At 30.2% G+C, this 21,326-nt stretch overlaps 3 protein-coding genes across 6 annotated transcripts in view; 2 read left to right on the top strand and 1 right to left on the bottom strand.

Annotated features, from left to right (window-relative positions):
• The window catches only part of Machr-b (muscarinic acetylcholine receptor), a 72,693-nt gene that overhangs the window by 50,665 nt on the left and 702 nt on the right, over nt 1–21,326 (bottom strand). The window lies entirely within an intron of this gene.
• LOC139107668 (aminopeptidase N-like) lies at nt 211–6,545 on the top strand. Of its 4 annotated transcripts, none has more exons than XR_011546545.1 (12): nt 211–601; nt 847–1,323; nt 1,532–1,999; nt 2,425–2,608; nt 2,850–3,006; nt 3,106–3,196; nt 3,292–3,686; nt 3,798–4,075; nt 4,279–4,475; nt 4,629–4,928; nt 5,020–5,177; nt 5,427–5,565. XR_011546545.1 is itself a non-coding variant. In XM_070665453.1 (12 exons), the coding sequence occupies exons 2-12, from the start codon at nt 848–850 to the stop codon at nt 5,580–5,582; spliced, it is 2,763 nt and encodes a 920-aa protein (XP_070521554.1). In that variant the 5' UTR covers nt 211–601; nt 847; the 3' UTR covers nt 5,583–6,545. The 4 variants fall into 4 exon arrangements, 3 of the variants coding, with proteins under 3 accessions (XP_070521554.1, XP_070521552.1, XP_070521553.1); XM_070665453.1 differs by having other exon boundaries at nt 3,106–3,187; nt 5,020–5,089; nt 5,427–6,545; XM_070665451.1 differs by having other exon boundaries at nt 5,020–5,089; nt 5,427–6,545.
• LOC139107665 (putative aminopeptidase-2) lies at nt 6,276–21,005 on the top strand. Its single transcript, XM_070665444.1, has 32 exons — nt 6,276–6,545; nt 6,897–7,023; nt 7,381–7,789; nt 7,902–8,057; nt 8,148–8,634; nt 9,055–9,293; nt 9,536–9,906; nt 10,056–10,330; nt 10,506–10,693; nt 10,866–11,033; nt 11,109–11,261; nt 11,449–12,051; nt 12,293–12,451; nt 12,692–13,172; nt 13,363–13,601; nt 13,850–14,211; nt 14,372–14,649; nt 14,993–15,174; nt 15,356–15,526; nt 15,626–15,775; nt 15,868–15,946; nt 16,049–16,563; nt 16,704–16,856; nt 17,066–17,365; nt 17,474–17,657; nt 17,805–17,961; nt 18,098–18,354; nt 18,456–19,105; nt 19,377–19,544; nt 19,917–20,081; nt 20,159–20,237; nt 20,507–21,005. The coding sequence occupies exons 2-32, from the start codon at nt 6,936–6,938 to the stop codon at nt 20,771–20,773; spliced, it is 8,133 nt and encodes a 2,710-aa protein (XP_070521545.1). The 5' UTR covers nt 6,276–6,545; nt 6,897–6,935; the 3' UTR covers nt 20,774–21,005.

The raw sequence follows: 21,326 nt of genomic DNA, 5'->3' as shown, positions 1-21,326 counted from the left end.
TATATGATAGTAAATGCCACTACAAAACTAAACTGCGTTTAGTCATCTTGTACATAAAATTTTATCAAATAACTTTCACGTTGAACTAATTTAAACTAATTGTGTTCTTCAATAACGTTACTATTCTTTTTATGTTGTTTATTAAAAAAAAAAAAAAAAAAATTTTAGATGTCTTAAAAAATAACTAACTAAGCGAATAATAATTTAATATACATACATATAACTCTTGGTAAAAAAAATAAAAGTAATAATATTAATACAACGGATTTAAATGATCCTACTTTTGATAGCCACGAGTATTATATAAAAGATATATTAATTAGATTGTCTGACTTGCTAACTTATCATTCTAATGAATTAGACATTTAATCAATATTGTTTACGTTTTATGTGGCAGTTACTATTCTTTTGTAAGTATGTAAAGTCTAGCCTTGAACGTGATACCCGTCGCTATTACTTAATACGTCTAACCCACTTAATTAACACTACGGTCACGTTGGCTATTTTGACGCGAAGAGGCATTTCCACATTTGTTACACTTGCGGTATTACGTCCACGCTTCTGCGATAACGCTACGTTTCAGTGAATACAAAGTATACACGTGCGTGAGTTTTATTTAGACATATCAAGCGTTATGTTAAAATGTTTCATTATCTATTATTGTTTATAAAAAGTAACGAAAAACTGTTAAAGAGCAATGACAATTTGACAAGCAAAATTTATAATAACAAAACAGTTTTCAATTTAGGTTAAAATAAAATTCTGGACAACGTTTTTATAAATTATTATACATATAATTAAACTAAAATTATAAATAAAACTAAAATAACTATTTTATCGTTTTAGAATGCTGACGTGCAAAATTATTTGCATTTGTGCTTTTACGTTCATCACGACAAATGCTGCTTTTATTCAAGATTTAATTTCGAACAATAAAGAGATAAATTATAGGCTACCTAATCACACGAAACCGCTGATGTACGATATTAAATTGAATCCACATCTTATACCAGACAACTTTACATTTGACGGCCAAGTGTTTATCCATGTTAAGATTCTTAGCGAGACGAAAACTCTCACTCTGCATACGAAAAAACTGATAATAGATAAAAACTCAACAGTTTTGAAAGCCAACAACGGCGTGGATTATTACTTTCCTACAACATACGAGACTAATAATTTAACCGAGTTATTAACTCTCTCTTTCGATAAGGAACTGCCTGCCGGATATTACGTTTTACATCTGAAATATACTGGTGTATTAAACGACAGATCATATGGATTCTATCGAAACTCTTATATTAACGAAGCAGGAGATACCGTGTAAGTATGTTATTATTGTCTGTGTTATTAATTAACAAATTCTAAATTTAAATGACGAAAGTGTAACAAGCGTTTTTTAATTCAAATGAAATAAAATAAAATAACTATCAAAATAATATCAATATAAAATCAACTATCAAAATGAAATAAAATTAGAATAAAAAAAAATAACAAAAATGAAATAAAATAACAGCTGAAATTTAAATAGATGGTTTGCCGGGACCAATTTTATAGCGACTTATGCGCGCGCTGCCTTTCCCTGTTGGGACGAGCCAGCGTTGAAGGCCTCATTTAAGATTTCCATCAAGCACCATTGCAATTACACAGCCATTTCGAACATGCCAGTTTCCGAGGAGTCGGATATCGACAAAAGTGACAAAAAGATATGGACACATTTTAAAGAATCGCCTGCTATATCGACGTACCTAGTCGGCTTTCTAATCTTCGATCTTTGTAATACAAGCAATTCCGATGGAACCATCAACGTCTGGAGCAGAGGCAACGTAATTTCCTTGACAAGTTTCGCTCACGAAGTAGCCCAGAAAGCGGCGATCGAATTGAAACGATACACTAACAGTTCCGTTCAGCTTACTAAAATTGATCACGTTGCACTCCCCGATAGATTCGTCATTGGTTATAACAAAGGTATGGAAAGCTGGGGACTTATCACCTACAGGTAATATCACGATATGTCCTTAAAACATACCCTGACTAAGTTTCTATTGAGAGTTCAAATTAGGTCGAGATAATAAAATTTATTCCGTTGTGACCAGCATATATATTAACTAATTATCCAACCCTGACTTGACTCTGACCCGATTCAAACTCTTGATGGAAATAATTTAGTTACCGAAGAGAAAGGTTTCTTTTAAATTAAATTAAATTAATATGTTCCCTTGAAATTTTTGCGTTCGATAAAAAGAAAATTATTCATTTGATATTCAAGTTTCTAAATAAATATGCATATCATATTAAGTATATTATTATCCGTCTACATATTTTTTACAAGATAACTTTTCCCTCAGGGTATCGAACACATTTTATAATATTTACAACATTATAGTACACGTGTATTTTGTATGTGATAATAACTTTCTATAGAGAAGTCACAATACTGTATGACGAAGAGAACAGTCCAATAGACGCATTATACAGAATTGCAGACAATATAATTCGTCAATCTAGTCATCAATGGTTTAGTAATGTTGTCAGTCCTACCTGGTGGACTGATACATGGATAAATGAAGGACTTGCTGAATATTTAAAATACTATGTCACCGATAAGGTAAGCAATTTTAGAAAAAATTTTACTTACTTTTTTTTTTTATATACTCCGTAGTATAAAAAGTTAAATGTAATGCATACTAGCCATTTAAAGTTTAAAGTAATCCTTATTACGTATACTATGTCCCCGTTTAAAAGATTATTCTAAAAACATATCAAATTTTAATTAACTACGCATACTGTTGTTTATAAATATAATCTACTTAACCGTAAATAACATTGAATAAATTTTTAATATTTAGATTTATAAAGATTGGCGAATTACGGACTTTTTAGTTATTAAAACATTGAATTTTGTATTTCTCATGGACAGTTTTGAGCATACGCAACCTCTCAATGTAGAATCTCGTATTATTAAAGACATTAATTTACAATTTTCTTCACAACATAATCACAAAGGTAAAATACTTTTATAACAAATAGATTTTGCTTTAAATAAAAGTCGTAGGTACATAAATAAAAAAAAAAAAAAAAACATTTATTTTTCCTTTTTTTTAGCTTTTTTAATCTTTCGAATGCTTTCACATTGCCTTTCTGATGATGTTTTTCATGCTGGACTTGTAAAATATCTTAACAAGCAGTTAGTAAAGTATATCTATTTTATAAATAAAAAATCCCCACAGATGAAATATATTTTCAGTTTGATTAATAAACTAAACATTTATGTGTAAAATAAATTATTAGCAAGTACGGTGTAGCAACGCCTGAAGATTTATGGAACGCTTTGCAAGACGAATTTAACGAATCGGCAGGACAGAACAAACTCAAAATTCAAGAAATAATCAACACCTGGGTGAAACAGAAAGGATATCCTCTTGTAACAGCAATTAGAGATTATACGGGAAAAATAAAAATTACACAAGAATATTTTCGACCGTACGAGAAAATAAGTATGCGTAAGAGTATCAATAATGCCGACACTGTGAGCAGGTGGTGGATCCCAATAAATTTGGTAACTCGCGCCAATTCGGATTTCTCATCAACTTTACCTACAAATTGGTTATCACCAGACGTTGAGGAGCTCGTAATTAATGATACCGATACGCAAGATTGGATTATTATAAACGTCCAACAAACTGGTAAGATTTATACATACGTCTATATCTAAATCACTATAAATGTATTATTTTTACTTATATTAATTGCGCTTAATAGAAATTGAAACAAAATATTTTTATTAATGATTACAGGTTTTTATCGTGTAAATTATGATGCAATAAACTGGTTAAAAATTGCTAATTATCTGGATTCCGAGAATTATACAAAAATTCATGTATTAAATCGCGCAAGAATAATTAACGATGCAATTTATCTCATGTTCATGGATAAACTAGATCCAAAAATTTTCATGGACATTACGAGATATTTGCGACGCGAAACGAATTATGTAGTGTGGTACTCATTGTTTAAACTTTTAGAAGAAGCAACCAAATTTTTTTCATACAACGGAGGAGGTGAATTACTTAAGGTAAATTATATTTTTGTTTGCCACGAGATCTTTGTACAAAAATGTATAGAAAAAGTGTTTTTAATATTATACATATAAAAAAAATTAGGAAAGTACTTTTGTAATTATTTAAAACCAATTGTAAAATGCGGTATATTACAATTTGTGCTATAAATTTATACTAAAAATATATTAACATGTTAATCTAATTTATATAATTATAGCCATATATACTGAACTCAATGAATAATATAATAGAAACTACACGTATGCAGCATCACCCGAGTGACGATTATTTTACAAAATTAACAAGAAATGCACTTCTTGATGACGCATGCGTCTTTGATCACCCTACGTGTCTATACGAAGCCTATAATCAATTAATTACTTATTTAGACAATTCAACTATACTTGCAAATAAGTAAATATAAAAATTTTGATATTGACTTATAAGTTATACATATACGATAAAAAACGTACTTTACTTTAAAATAATAAAAAAATAATGCCAAAAATGTATAGCACTTTTGTATACATATACGTAATATTAAAAAAAAAAAAAAATTTGTTCCAGAATCTCATTCCATAAAAAAAGATGGATATTTTGTAACGGCATAAAATTAGCTAATGAAACTATTTGGAACAGAATGTTATATATGTACACAAATATGTCTGAACCCACGTTATACTGTCTTGGTCAATCCAAAAACCGGACAATTATTGAAAAATTTTTAAATATAACCATATCTGAAAATTCTATGTTAGCAAAAAGTGATATTTATCGTGTTATTTATTCCGTATTAAACGGAGATTTTCCAAATATTGACGTGGTGATAGATTTTGTTATAAATCACTGGGATAAACTTATAACTAGGTAATAATAGTTTAAACTTGATTTCAAAAATTGCATACACTTTTCTTTTCATTATACGCGACTAACACATATTTTTTTTTTTTTATAACAGCATTGACGATCCTACGGATTTGTTACATGATATTAGCTGGACTATTGTATCTAGAAAGCAAATCCAAAAGGTATAAACTTGACATATGTACATGTACATGCATATGTATATGCATATACAGAACGTGTCAAACAAAGTGTTGAAGCCAAAAACTGTAGGTATAAGATTATAAAAATCCAAGACACATGTCACGTAACATTTTGCCAAATTTATAATTATTATTGAGCAATCAATTAAAATATCTAAGCGAATATGCATCTTGGCGTGATTTTTCGTCTCAGATTTCCCTAATCTATCTACAGTTGTTACTTGTATAATAATATAATACTGTCTTAGATAATCTTAGACAAGTTTAAAATAGTATTTTAAATATAGTAAAATAATACACTTAAAATATTCTTTTTCAGATACGAGCGCTTTTAGATAAAGTTGGAATGAAAGTACCACAAATTGTAAAACTTCAAGAGCAAAATATTGAACTAACGGAGTCAATAGTAAACAATATCCGCGTATGGTTAGAACACGAAAGCTCAAATCCATTTGTAAATACAATATCACAATAAATTCGATATCTTTATTGATTTTCAACAATGACTTCGTCATTAATGTCAAGAGGAAATTATATAAACATTATTATAATTATTTTTAATAATATCTACATCAGCGATATCAAAAATTGTTTCGTTTAAAAAATACCCTATACATATGTATACAATGTACGAATGTTTTAAAATGTGAAAATGTTAATAAAACTATTTTTTCCAAACTTGTTACAATCTATTAATTATTTTAAAGCGTTTTCTGTCTTTATAAATGTAATAAACTTTTGATTTTATAAGATATTAAGCAATTTGATAACTTTATTAATGTATTGCGCGGAAATATTATCATTAATCCAGATTACCGCTCGATTAGATTAATTTCAAAATTAGTTTTACCGCAAACACTTGTGATGCAATTAGCAATAAATGTCTCAAGTTCTAATCTATAACTTCCAGCTGCTTTCGCGTATTATTTTTTTTTTTCAAATCTGTAATTATCGATTTGCACTAACATATGACGTTTTATACAAGCGAAGATACATGTGTGATAACAGTTTTATATTTAAAAAAATGATAATATCATAATTGAACAAACTGCGATAAGATATTGATAATGTTATAGGTAATCTTAACATAACGAAAAGCAAAACGCATTTAACAATATCTCATTCAATCAAGAATTGTTCGCGCGACAACGTCGTTTGAAAACGTACTGTGAAAATAAAATAGTCGTCAATTATTCGTGACAGACCTGTGACTTGCTGTTCCAATATCGACATTATTTTATCTAAATATCTAAAGTGAAGTTGAAATATTGGCAAAAGTGAAATAATTATTTGTTTTTAAATTCGTATTTGCAAGTATAATATGTAAGTTTTTACCGTATAAACAAAGTTAGAAACGATTAGAACATTGTGAAATAAATTATAAAGTTATGAGAGAACGTTAATACTGGTTACAAACGCAATAAAATACTTAGTAAAGGTAAGTACAATCAATTTTCAATTATTCTTTAATTTTTGAAGGAATATAGCCTTAATAATATGAGTTTAACTGCAAGAAATTAAAAAAAAAAAAAAAAAAATGTTGAATCTCACATTTATGTTTGATTAATCTGTTTGTTTAATCTGTACGAATCTGTTAAGATTAGCTTTTATCAAATGGACATTTCTTTCCTGTTATGTTAAATACTTGAGATAAATTAATATATTTGAACATAAAATATAATAGATATTGTAATACAGATTTAATTTAACGCAGTTAAATAATCGCTAATTAATTAAAAAATAATGTACAAGTGCTCATGTATAATTCTATATATGCCTTTTTATACAGTTTAAAAAAAGTGAGAACGATTATACAATTATCGTTCAAATGAAGATCTTGCGAAAGCATTTGTTACTTTACACCTTAGTCGTATTATTCGGTGGAAACCTAGCGGACAAATCTCCCTTTTACAATGGTAATACCATTCATATTTTATATTTAAATGTTTTCTTCTAACGATTTAAATAGTTGATTAAAAACGGTTTAAAATTTGTAATATAAAATTAAATTATATATAGTATTTTATACAATGCGGGCGTCCTGCCCAATGTCTATCCGATAAATTAAATTTGTTTTTTTTTTTTATAAATTTATATTTATATTGTATAGTAATTATACACACATATAAAGTGTTATACTATATGTATAGTGAAATTTGTCAGTTTTGCAATAAAGTATACTCTCAGGGAATAGAAAATTGGGCTTTTTCGTACATAACAATTTTGAGGCAACTTATTTGTTATATTATACATATAATAATACGTTTTTCCAGATGCACTTACACAAAATACGGATTTCTCACAAAATGAGAATTCCATCGACTTCAGACTACCAACGGCTATTATACCCGTTTCGTATGAAATTAAGCTGATTTCAAATTTACCAGATAACTTTAAATTTATTGGCTTTGTAACGATCGAAGCTTTAGTGAAACATCCAACTAACAATATTACACTGCACGTGGGAAATCTTAATATCGAAGAAGTGACTATTCTAGAATACAAAAATGATAATTTTTTGACTACATATGATAATATTACTGAAAAATTCACTATTACCTTACCTAAGATAATCACAGAAGGTAAAAAGGTATCGATCTACATGAAATATAATGGGATCCTGTCTGACAACATGCTTGGATTTTATAAAAGTTCTTATCTCGACGAAGATGGAGAAACTAAGTAAGTAACATTACTAAAAGATTTTTGGCATAACAAAAGAAAAAGTGATATAAATATTACAATCAACGGTAACGATTACGACGACTCTTAGTGTAAATTTTTTAAACCGTAGATGGCTAGCTGCAACACAATTTCAAACAACACACGCGAGACATGCTTTTCCATGCTTCGATGAGCCGAGATTTAAGGCAAATTATACTATCAGTATTGCACGAAACAAAAAGTATAAAGTTCTCAGTAATATGCCATTAATTAATTCTAAGACACTGTAAGTATAAAAATATTATAAATATAACGTTTTTTTTTTTTTCATTTTATAGAAAAATCATTCTAAATATATGTACGATTTGTTTTTAAGAGATCCAGAAAACAAGATATGGGATACCTTCGGTGAAAGTATCTCTATGCCTACGTATTTAGTGGCTTTTGTTATTTCGGAATTTGATTCTAATTATAACACCGATAGTGGCACGAATATTGGGGTATGGTCCAAACCATCCACTATCGAGCAGACTGAGTACGCTCTAAACGTTAGCACTGCGCTACTTAAATTGTACAAAGAAAAATTCAATGAAAGTTATGCACTTGAAAAACTGGATATGGTGGCTGTACCTGACTTTGCAGCTGGGGCTATGGAAAATTGGGGATTAGTAACGTATCGCGAAGACCGAATGCTATACGACCCAAAAGAATCATCAGCGTTAGCGCAACAAAGCGTAGCCTCTGTAATCGCTCATGAGCTCGCGCACATGTGGTTCGGAAATTTAGTGACCCCGGAATGGTGGAGCTACCTTTGGCTCAGCGAAGCATTCGCCAGATATTTTCAGTACTTTGGTACCGCGGAGGTAAAAGCAATATTATTTAGAAATTTAATTAGTATATCAGACCCAATGTTATCAATAAATACAATTTTTGAGACATCTTAATTTTATGTATATTGTACATATATTACTTAATTGGATATTATCCTGATATCTATTTTTTAATAAGTTATTATTAACATAGGTATGATTTATTCATATAAATAATTAATTTTTAACAATAAAATATTATTTTTGCAACTTGTTATTTTATTTTTGCAAAAATTACGTTAAGAAATCGGATTTTTTAAATGAGTTAATGATTCAAACATAACAAAAATTAGATCTTTACACTATTAATAATAATAATAATTATTATTATTTATTATTATTATTATTATTATCTTAACATGTCTTGGGATCATAATTTATATCTTTTATTCTAATATTTTTATTTGATTACAGATCGAGAAAGACTGGAACATGGCAGAGCAATTTGTGGTGGAACAACATCAATCAGCATTAATCGTAGACGGTCTTGAATCTTCTCTTCCTATGACTCGGGAAGTTTCTAATAAATTACAACTCGAAGGAATAGCAGATACTATTACCTATAATAAAGGAGCTAGTATTGTTCGTATGATGAGTCTTGTATTCGGAACTGATACTTTCGAAAATGTTCTACGCAGATACATAGAAAACAAGTAAATATCGCAGTAAACTAAAATTAATTGTACTTAAAATACAATTATATCTCAAGAAACACAACATATTGCAGCAAACGCAAAATTACAGTCACATTACGGGAGCTTCTCATTGTCAGATGCGTATAGTATAAAACGTTGTCGCAATATTGCTGTAATATTATGTGTTTACTGGAGTAATTCGCTCAAAAATTTTTTTTAATACTATCGAGAACTTACATTACAAACAATACGTCTTTTAGCAAAGAGGAAGGATTGGCACAGCCGGAAGATTTGTGGATAGAAATAATAAATGAATTGGAGATACAGAATATTCCACACATCGATATAAAGAAAGCAATGAATAGTTGGACTACGCGACCCGGATATCCCGTTATTTCAGTTGTTACCCATTTTAGCGGCCAATTATCTATTACTCAAGAACGCTTTCTTCTCAGAAACTTGGATAATACCCCCAAGAATATTATTTGGTCCATCCCAATCACATATACCACACAAAGTGAATCAAATTTTTACAATATTAACCCTAAATATTGGATGACCACCAACCGTTCCTCTAGAAATCGAATAGCAAATCCAAAAGAGTGGGTTATATTCAACGTTCAATCATCGGGTTAGTATCGAGCATTTTTTTTTCTTTTTAGAAATAATAACTTATAAAATAACGTACAATATAATGATTTATATAAATTTTTTTTTAATAATTTAAAATTAAATATTTTATAAAAACTGTTCAAAGAAACTTTAATATTTTTATTACAGGTTTTTATCGTGTAAATTATGACAATGACGGATGGCAAAAGATTATTAATGCTTTAAAAACCAATCTGGATGAAATTCATGTACTAAATAGAGCCGGCATTGTAGACGATCTATTAAATCTGGGTAGAGCAGGATATCAAAATTACGATTTAATTCTAGATGGGTTGCTTTATCTTGAAGAGGAAACAAATTATCTGCCCTTCAAAGCAGCATTTAATGGTTTTGAATATCTAAATAGACGATTCACCGGGCAGCCAAAGTTTTTCTTATTTAAGGTTTGTTTTTCTTTATTATTCAAGTATAAAACACGAATGTGTAGATAATTAAAAAGAAATAGTATTTTTTAAGCGATAAAAAATTTTACCAAAATATAAATTTAAATGTAAAATAAAAAAAATTAACAAATTTATTACACGTAAGTTTGCAACAATATTAATTGTATATTTTTAGGAATACGTCTTGTCCCTGATCAAGAATACACACTTGCGTTTAAAATACGAAGATAACAAAGACGATGATAGATTAACGGTTCTCTTACGACAAGAAGTGAACAATTTGCTTTGTAATTTCGGTGATGACGATTGCATAACGACTTACACAGACAAATTTAAACAGTGGAGAAAAGACTCCAGTGCTCGGTAAGAATTAATTTAGCATTATTTTATCTCTAATGTAATTTTCGCGATAAATGTATTACATGAATTAACGTACTTTCGAATATCTTTACAACGCAAACGTTTTACGTTTATTTATTATTTTCTTAAAAACAACATTAGTTTAACTGACATCGAATTTATTCATATCCAATAGCATTAAACCAAACGAACGAGCTACAGCGTATTGCGTAGCCATAAGACATGGAACTTTCCAAGACTGGAAATATTTGTGGAACGAATACTTGAATTCTAATTATTCGACAGATCAAACAGTGATTATAAAAGCTTTGGGATGCAGCCAGAATACCACCATTTTAGAACAGTGAGAATTAATACGCAAATATTGCGTCGCATATGTATACAATGATAAACAATTAATTATCATTATACTTTACAGATATCTGAAATATGCTATCGCCGATTACAGTGAAAATCGAATTCGTAAACAGGATAGCACATCCGTTTTTGCCGCCGTTTATAACTCTGGTTTACTCGGCGCCGAATATGTTCTTGATTTTGTTGACAAGTATTACAAAGATATGGAAAATTAGTAAGTTGCTTTTACAACGCTATATGTATAATAACCTAACCATTTGATATGTTGATAACGAAAGCGTAAAGCGCAGTTAACATTTCAATTACATACCATATAAGTGAATGCATTATACCAAAGTCACCATATGCAAAGAACATTGTTTTTACTTAAATTAACAAATATACAATGTTCTCAATTTTAGTTACGGAGGACAGGGTACAATAGCCGCGATCCTTGATGGAACGTCGCAACGCCTTTCCACGAATGAATTAGTAGACAAATTTGAAAAACTCATAAATGATCACAAGACAGACTTCGTATCTATTCAAAAATCTCTGGAGTCCTCTTTAAGAATCGCTAGATACGAATTGATATGGTACAGAGTTTATTCACCATCTATAATTGAATGGCTACAAAAATACGATGAGATAGCGCATCGCCTACCCGCGAATATAAGACCCCAAAAATATATCATTTCCGTTAAGCCTTATCTAGAGCCTGGCAATTTTACCGTTGATGGAAACGTAACGATCGAAGCCGTCGTTATGCAGCCGATAAGTCAGATCATTTTACACTCGTCGGAAATTAAACATCACTTTGTAGAAGTAATGGCTAATCAGACATTTGTAGAGATCCTGAAAATGACTTTTGTACCGCGATATGACTTTTTTAAAATTTATCTAAAAGAAGAGCTACTTAATCAAACGATTGTCACTATCAGAATATCTTATACGAGTCATTTAAACGCGACGGAGCTTCGCGGCTTCTACAAAAGTTCATACGTAAACAAGGAAGGAGAAACGAGGTAATGTCAAACGTTATTTTATTCGCTTAATTTAGTACGTAGAGCTTTGTTTTTTTTTTTTTTCGTATATTTTTTTAATAGCACATATCATCGACTCCTTATACATTTTCCAAACGTATATAATATTTTAGATACGTCTGGAAAAGTATAAACAGTTTTGAAACTCACACTTTTATAGAAAAATACTTGGAAAATTGTAAAAACATTTTTAGATTATATGTGAAATTCTTGTATGCGTTAGATGGCTAGCAGCCTCGCATTTGGAACCTGTTGGCGCCAGAAAAATGTTTCCTTGCTTTGACGAACCAGCGATGAAAGCATACTTTACTCTTAAAGTTAGCGTACTACCAGATTACCATCCCATCAGTAATATGGATTGGGTACAAATAAAAAAACAAGTGTATGTATTATAGTATATTCAAATGTGTGTGTGAAAAATTTAATCAAATTTTTTTTTTTTTTTTTTAATCTTAAATACTTTATTGTATTTTATTTTATATCTAAAGTACTGATTTGAATTTTACAAATATAGTTTTTTTTTTTTTTTTTTTTTTTTTTAATAACGTAGGGTTTATAATGATAATAAGAAAATTCTGTCGAAACAAAAATGAAAATATATCTTAATAAACTGTTATTCCAGGGATGGCTACTGGTTGTACACTTTCTATAAGTCGGTGCCGATGTCGACGTATTTGGTGGCACTTGTCGTCTCCGATTTCAATTACAAGTCCGAGCAAAAGAACGGAATCGAATTAGCCGTATACGCACGTCCTAACGCTATTAGTCAAACTGATTACGCCTTATCTGTAATGCATCCATTATTAAATTTCTTCGAAATAACGTACAACCAGAAGTATCAGCTGTCAAAGCTGTACATGGCTGCTCTGCCTGATTTCGGATCAGGTGCAATGGAAAATTGGGGTCTTTTAACATACAGGGAAACCAGTATGTTATATGACGAGAATAATTCACCGATCACAAACAAGCAGGATATCAGAAACGTGATCGCTCATGAAATCTCTCACCAATGGTTCGGAAACTTGGTCAGTCCTCTGTGGTGGAAGTATCTGTGGCTGAACGAAGGATTTGCTAGATATTTCGAATATCACGCTCCCGCTCGTGTACGTGTAATTAAAATACTCTCTGCCGATGTAACGCCAAATTTACGAAAATGCGAAATTAAAATTTTCAAAATATCCGTCAAAAACATAAATATTAAAATTGAAACACTTTACTTAAAGTGTGACAAGAACTGTAATCAACGAAACAATTTAAACATAAATTTATAACAATAAATTATTTGTATTCTAGGTATTTAACGATACGACATTGGAATCGCAGTTTGTGGTGGATCAAGTACATTCTGCTTTCAAGACAGATAGTTCCAAATCCACCCATCCTATGAGTCACGATGTGGAAAGTGTTGACGAAATTCGAAGTATATTTGATACAATCACTTATAACAAAGGTGGTAGCGTATTAAGAATGATTGAAAAAACATACGGAACCAAAGTATTCGACAACGCATTAAGTGACTATCTTGAAAAACGGTACGTAACAACAACTCGTTTCTTAGAGATTACAAATATTTCTTTCGTTAGCTTAACGAATAGAAAACCAACCCTTCGACTTTAATTCGTAATTAATAGTTACGACTGGTATTCCTGTCAGAGATATTTTTTTCCTTTTTCATAAATATTTATAATTAAATATAATTTATCTATGGTAGAGATTGATTCAAAAGTATAAAATAACATTGTGTATTAAGAAAAGAAACAAAATTCTTTTAATTTTTTAGAAAATACGACGTTGCCACACCAGAAGATTTGTACGCGTCGCTTAAATTAAAAATAGAGGAGAAAGGCCTGAAAGACGATATCAATGTCATTTTAAACACGTGGACAACTCAATCTGGTTATCCCGTCGTTAAGGTTTCCGTTACGAAAAGTGCCATAAGTATCACACAAGAACGATTCTTCCTTAAAGAACATGAGAAAAATTCTGATAATACTATGTGGCACATTCCAATTACGTGGGCATTAGTTGAAAATAATTTAGATTTCTTCAATACTACACCGAAATTATGGCTAACAGAACAAACGAAAGTAATTAATAACCCCTCACCCGAATCGCTTTTAATATTCAATATCCAACAATCAGGTAATTAAACGAACTAAATTAGAAATTAGCACAAACAAAAATAAAAGATAAATATTATAAATTTCTATATTTAACTTGTTTTTAAATGTATGTACGTATCTAAATTCAATAATTTTCATTTTTTTTGAGATTTTTATAAAGAAAGTACATTGATTTTCAGGTTACTATCGTGTAAATTACAACAAAAACCATTGGATCCAGCTAATTGACTTTCTTAAAAGTCAGAATTTTGCAGTAATCCACGAAATTAATCGCGCGGGATTAATCGACGATCTTATGAATTTTGCAAGAGCAGGCTATGTCGATTACAAGACTGCTATAACTGCTACAATGTATTTGGAATATGAAGATAATTATTCCCCTTGGCGCGCATTCTTTAATAATCTGCCTTATCTGGATAAGCGTTTTGCAGGACGCGATATCGAAGGCTTATACAATGTACGTATACGTTATAATTATAAAAGTCGTAATTAACATATTTGTATAAATAAATTAAGTTATTAGTTTTTTTAACTTATCACGTTACAATCTACATTTAAAGCACAAGTCTATTTAAAGATTATGATTACTTCACAATTTTATATTTATTAATGTATTTCTTAAACTTGTCGTTTCTATCTTTTTATAAGTATAAATTTCCTTGGCTCATTAGCATATTTTTAAATCAAATTTTGATTTGAGTTCTTTAATCGTCATTCAGTTTTCCTTAAATTAATTTTTTTTTCTATCAGTTTTGTAAATAATTTTACAGAAAAAAAATTAATAAACTTAACATTTTCAGAAATGGTTAGCATATTTGATAGAAGCACTTTATGGAAAACTAGGCTTTAACGATGACGTGAATGACAGTGATTTAACCAAGGTGTTAAGAATACATGCTCGTAAATGGGCCTGTCAATTAGAAATAGGAGACTGCAGATATCAGGCTGCAGTATATTTCCGAGAGAAACAACATTCGAAACCGTAAGTTTAGAAATAAATTAAAATACATATATATCATGATATGCCATACAACTATACTATGGTAAAGACCTCGTTATAGCACGCAACCTACACGATCATTTAAAATGAAAAAGAAAAAAAAAAAAAAAAGGTATTTTATATTGTTTTGTTAACCAGACTTTAATTATCGATTCCCTTACAGAATACCTCCAAATTACCGCGACGTTGTTTATTGCACAGCCATGAGAACAGACAAGACAAATAATACTTATGACTTTTTATGGAATGAGTATCAAAACAGCAACGTAGACACCGATAAACTTGTAATTCTTAGATCATTGGCTTGTTCAGAAAACGAAGACGTTTTAGAAACGTAAGTCTACTTAATATTTTTTTTCATCTTTTCCCACATATCGTACCTACATATTGTATTGTAATACAATTATTTTATATAATTATCTATTAAATCAAGGTTATTACACGACGCAGTTACCGAAAATTCACCAATACGATACCAGAATAGTGCAAACGTATTCTCAAACGTATACGATGCAAGTTTAATCGGGGTTAAAGTTGTCATGAAAGTGATCGAAACGTATTATGACGATATACTACATCGACAGTAAGTAACAAATTTAGCGCAATAATTAAGATCATACGCTACGTAATGTAATTTACTATTTTTTTTTTTTTTTTTTTTTTTTTTAATTACAGTTTTAATGATTATACAAAAATCGCAAATATGGTGAGCGCTTTGGCAAGCAGATTATCTACTCGTGAGCTTTATAATCAGGTAAATAACTTATATAGTAATATATTTATTAATGAAATTTTTACTTAATAAATCAATAAGCATGTTGAAAAAAAAAATTAATTTTTTTTTTTTTATTCGCAGTATGAAAAACTGCTGGACAAATTGGTTGATAAAGAACCCGAATTCAAGAACTCCGTCGATTCCTATTTAGCAACGGCGCAATACGAGTTCGATTGGTACGAAAAAAATGCGCCAGTAATTTTTGAAACCCTAGACAATTTATTTTCAAGCGACGCGTATCGCTTACCAAAGACGCTTGATCCAAAATTGTACAATATAACTCTCACTCCTAACATGGAGCAAGGCACCTTCAAAGGACAAGTGAAAATAAACATGATAGCTCGACAAGATACTCCGCTGATTACTCTTAATTCTCACAAACTCGATATTTTACAAATTAACGTTATCAAAAATGGTACAGAAATACGAGTGTTGAATTATACGACGCATATCACGCAACAATTAAAGATATATTTATCCGCCTACGTTTATACGAATGAAGAAATAGAAGTGATGATCGACTTCAATGGGCTACTCAATGACGATATGAATGGATTCTATCGTAGTTCATATTTTGATAAGAACGGCAATCAACAGTATGTATAACATTCGTTATAATATACGATAATATTATTAATAGCGATAACTCGACACAACTCGTTAAAAAAATTAATATATATTTTTTTTTTTTCAATTTATAAATAATTAATTCGATTCGTTTGCTTATCTTTGGTAGCTGGTTAGCTACAACACAGTTCGAGCCGACCTATGCCAGACAAGCTTTCCCTTGCTTCGATGAACCAGCGTTCAAATCAAAATTCCAAATTAACATACAAAGGCCAAAACATTATCATTCGCTAAGTAACATGTTACTCAGTGAAACTAAGGAGTAAGTGAATAATAAAATGGAAGTAAATTTAACAAATATTAATAAGAGCATCCCAGATGCGCAGTAATTCGTAAAACAGACACCAGATGACATAAATTTATCGTAATCCTATTTAAATAAACTTGATTGAGTGGGGTCTGTTTTATAATACTTAGTGTATCCGGGAATCACTCACATGCCTTCTAAAAAATTATCTACCTATTACTTAGGGAAAACAACAACGCGATCGACATATTTTACACCACCGCTGTTGACATGTCGACGTATCTGGTAGCATTTGTTGTCTCCGAATTTGAATCTGCGTACGATCCAAAAAATGGATCTCTCGATGTATGGGGCAGACCGGAAGTCGCCGAGTACGGCAAATTTGCTCAAGATATCGGGGTGAAAATAATCATGGAGCTGCAAAATATTACGAATATCGACTACCCTTTACCTAAGTTGGACTTGATAGGAATTCCAGATTTCTCCATGGGCGCGATGGAAAACTGGGGCCTTGCTACTTTCCGGTAACCCTATTATCTTTCCGTGACAGTATTAAGATATATTTACTACATTTGTCCAAATTTTGTATTAATTTATATGTATATTATAAAAATAATTAATTTCTTCAAAAGGGAATACGGACTTTTCTACAACGAAAAAGAAACTACATCCACATACGAAAAGTACATAATCACTGTAATAGCGCATGAGCTTGCTCACATGTGGTTTGGAAATCTCGTTACTTGCGAATGGTGGGAATATATTTGGCTCAACGAAGGATTCGCGCAATATTTCGAATGGTTTGCGTCTGATCAGGTACGTAACTTTTTTTTTCTTTTTTTTTTTTAAACATGTGTAATTAATTTTTCTTTAACAGTTTTTTTTTATAAAATAAAATTTAATTTAATAAAAAACAAAAAATTAATAACATCGTAAACATTTATATTTGCATCATCTTTCTAGATACTTCCGAAATATAAATTTATGGATCAATTTGTGGTTTACGAGTTACAATCTGCTCTATTAAAAGACGCTTCAACTTCAGCACATCCAATGACAAATCCAGTTGAAACCCCAGAAGAAATAGCTAATGCATTTGATTACGTCACGTATGGAAAATGTACGTATAATACATGATATAACATCGCATTATATCACAATGATCAAAATATGTAACGTATAACATATTCAAAAGGATATTTATTTAAAGCATTCCTTCGATATTAAAAAAAAAAAAAAATTGTAATGTGTTTCAGCCGCCAGTGTTCTACGAATGTTATTTAATGCGTTCGAGAAAGAAATTCATATAGAGGCACTCCATAATTATTTAACAAAATGGAAGTATAATACCGTACGTCCTGCAGATTTATGGAAAAGCTTCGACTCCCTTGTATCGATTTCAATTGACAGAAAAAACGTAAGCGTCGAAGAAATTATGAACACTTGGACGAATCAACCGGGATATCCCGTTGTCCTTGCCACAAAAAAAGGAAGCGAATTAACGCTTACTCAGGTAACAGCACGTAATTTTATCGCTGTTCTCAAAATTTTCTTACATGTATTTCTGAAAGTCTATAAATTAATTTAACGATAACGTTATGTATTACGTTGCAGAAGAGATTTCTAAAAAAGTATGACCCTGGCAATGAATTTTATTGGATACCAATTTTTATTTTTACTTCGTCCGATGCGACTTCAAGGGTGCCAAGCGTATCGAAAATATGGCTAGGATCGAAGCCTAAAACAGTTACTATAAATTCTAATAACGATTGGTACATCGTGAATTACAGACAAACCGGTTTTTATCGTGTGAATTACGACCTTGATTCATGGAAAACATTAATTAACAAGTTAAATAGTAAAAGCTTCGAAGCTATCGATGTCTTGAATCGGGCTCAAATTATAGATGATCTTTTTAACTTGGCTCGCGCTGATTACGTAGAATATGAATTAGTGATGAACGCAACGAGATATTTGAAGCAAGAGTCGAATCATTTACCCTGGAGAGCATTCTTAAATGGCTTATCATACATTTCTAACAGATTCGAACAACAGAAATTCCAACAAAACTACAATAAATACATCTTAGACCTGTTATCTAACATATATAACAAAATAGGCTTCTCTGATGACGATGAAGAAGAACACTTAAACAAATTGAATCGAGAAATGATTCTTCAGTGGGCCTGTAAATTAAACAAAGCGGAATGTGTAAAAACATCGAAAACAATGTTTAACGATTGGAGAAATAACAATACCCTGAAGTAAGAATCCACTGATTTTTGATAAAATTATCACGTTTACAATTCCTGCGTTCAGGAGTGGCGTTAATTATACAGTTGCTGTAAAATTTGCGATTTTTAATTAAGAGCATTAGCCAATCGAATTCATGATTTTTACAATAGTCACAAAGCAGCTGTTTCTGCCGAACGTAACCAGCAGTTGCTTTATATCTAAATATTTGATATACATATACCCTCCCATATTTTCAATTACCTTTATTTACGCGAAAAAAAAAAACTTTCTTATTTATAGAATTCCACGTGACGCACGATCAGCTGTTTATTGCACCGCGATTAAAAACGGGACAAAAGAAGATTGGGATTTCCTGTGGAAACAGTATGTGCAGACAAACTTTGCATCAGAAAAGAAAATTATTATAAACGCTCTCGGTTGCTCGATAGACGAGAAGGTACTTCAAAAGTAAGTCTTTAAATAAAACATGCAACAATATTAATTATTTTAAGTAATAAAAATTTTCCAATTATATGATTTTAAATCAATTAACACATAATTGAAGTACGCGTACGTTCCACCCGCATAAAAATAATTAAAGAATATTTATTACAACACGTTTAACGTGTTATAATTGGATTTAAAAATTAGCTAAGTGATTAATTTGGTTTTTTAACCGTTATCAATGCAAATAATTTTATAAAAATCAAGTTACATCTACTCTTTTGTATTCTATTATAGAACTTGATAACGTTATAATCTGCCATAATAATTGCTCTGATTATTTAAATACATTGTCGGAACATTCTCTCGATATACTCATATGTAACGCGTTTACAGCTATTTAGAGGAAGCAATTAAAAAAAAAGTAATAAAACACGATCCTGCTTCTATTCGCCGACAAGACGTCGCAGCGGTATTTACTTCCGTCTACAGTGCAGGTTCAATAGGAGTAGACGTTACTCTTAAATTTTTAGTAACAAATACTGAAAATTTATATGAATAGTAAGTGTCGTAACGGTAACTAATTACAATTATGATTAAAATTACAATACTTTTACATTTGTACGTTTCTTTTATAGTTTTGGAAAGTGGGACGATGTAGCAGATTTGTTTGTTAACTTAGCACCTTACATATCAACCACGGATCAACGCGATACGGTATAGATATTCAAATACTTATTTAAAGAATTCAAAGTGAGAAAGCTAAATAGCTCAAATATTCACAAAAAATCTTGATATTATACTTGATATCACACTTGAAACCACAGCTCATCAATATTAAAAATTTTAAGTAACAAGTATCTCATACGCTACAATATTTAGCATCACCCTACGTACATCATATACTATTGTTATTTAGTAATTATATAATGAATGCTAAATGTCACCGAGATTAAACAATAATAACGTAATCCTTTTCCTTACAGTTGGAGAACTATATCAATGAAAATATGGCTTCGTTTCCTAAACCCATCAGACAAAAATTTACATCCGCTCTTACTACTGCGAATGGTAATTTATTATGGTTCAAAGATAACGGTCCCAAAATCAGTCAATGGATATTGAGAGTTCAAGAAACTGAAGAAAAAGAAAAACCTGAAGCAGAACCAGATAGTTCTACGAGAATAGAATCACTGAATATTGTATTAACTTCTCTCATTGCTCTAATGTCTTACTTTTTGAGCCATTTGTGAAATATATTTAACCACTAAACATTAGATAAATTATTTTTTAGTTTTTCTTTTTATTGCGCAAAAAAAAAAAAAAAAAAAAAAAATTTAACTTATTTGTTATTTTTTTAACAATTAATAAAACATATCTTTATTATACAGTATTTTAATATTAAATGTACAAAATATATAAATAAATGTATTTTTCATTGAGTAATTAAGCAAATAAATGTAAAATAAACGTTTGGAACAACAACTGTGAACAATCTTTGATCTCTTTTACTTTTCTATTAACTTAATTGGCTGCATTACAAATGAATTTATAAATCCAACGAATAATCGATAAATTAATAACGTTATAACGAGAAATTATAAAGGATCATGTTGCACTGACAATTCTGTCCTGTCTGATCATAATTGTATGAAAAGATACTTTTTAAGAAACTAGAAGAAACCATGCGCCCAGTTTATCAAAAGATAGCGTACCTCATTACACATATTTAAGGACATTAATTAATTATAACAATTGCTTGCCGGTTCAAAAGGTCTAATCGCAAACTATGAAAAAAAATCATGT

This window comes from Cardiocondyla obscurior, linkage group LG13 (assembly GCF_019399895.1).
Source record: "Cardiocondyla obscurior isolate alpha-2009 linkage group LG13, Cobs3.1, whole genome shotgun sequence".
Taxonomy (NCBI): Eukaryota; Metazoa; Arthropoda; class Insecta; order Hymenoptera; family Formicidae; genus Cardiocondyla; species Cardiocondyla obscurior.
The sequence above is the reverse complement of the archived record's forward strand: the minus strand, read 5'-3'. Positions and strand labels throughout refer to the sequence as shown.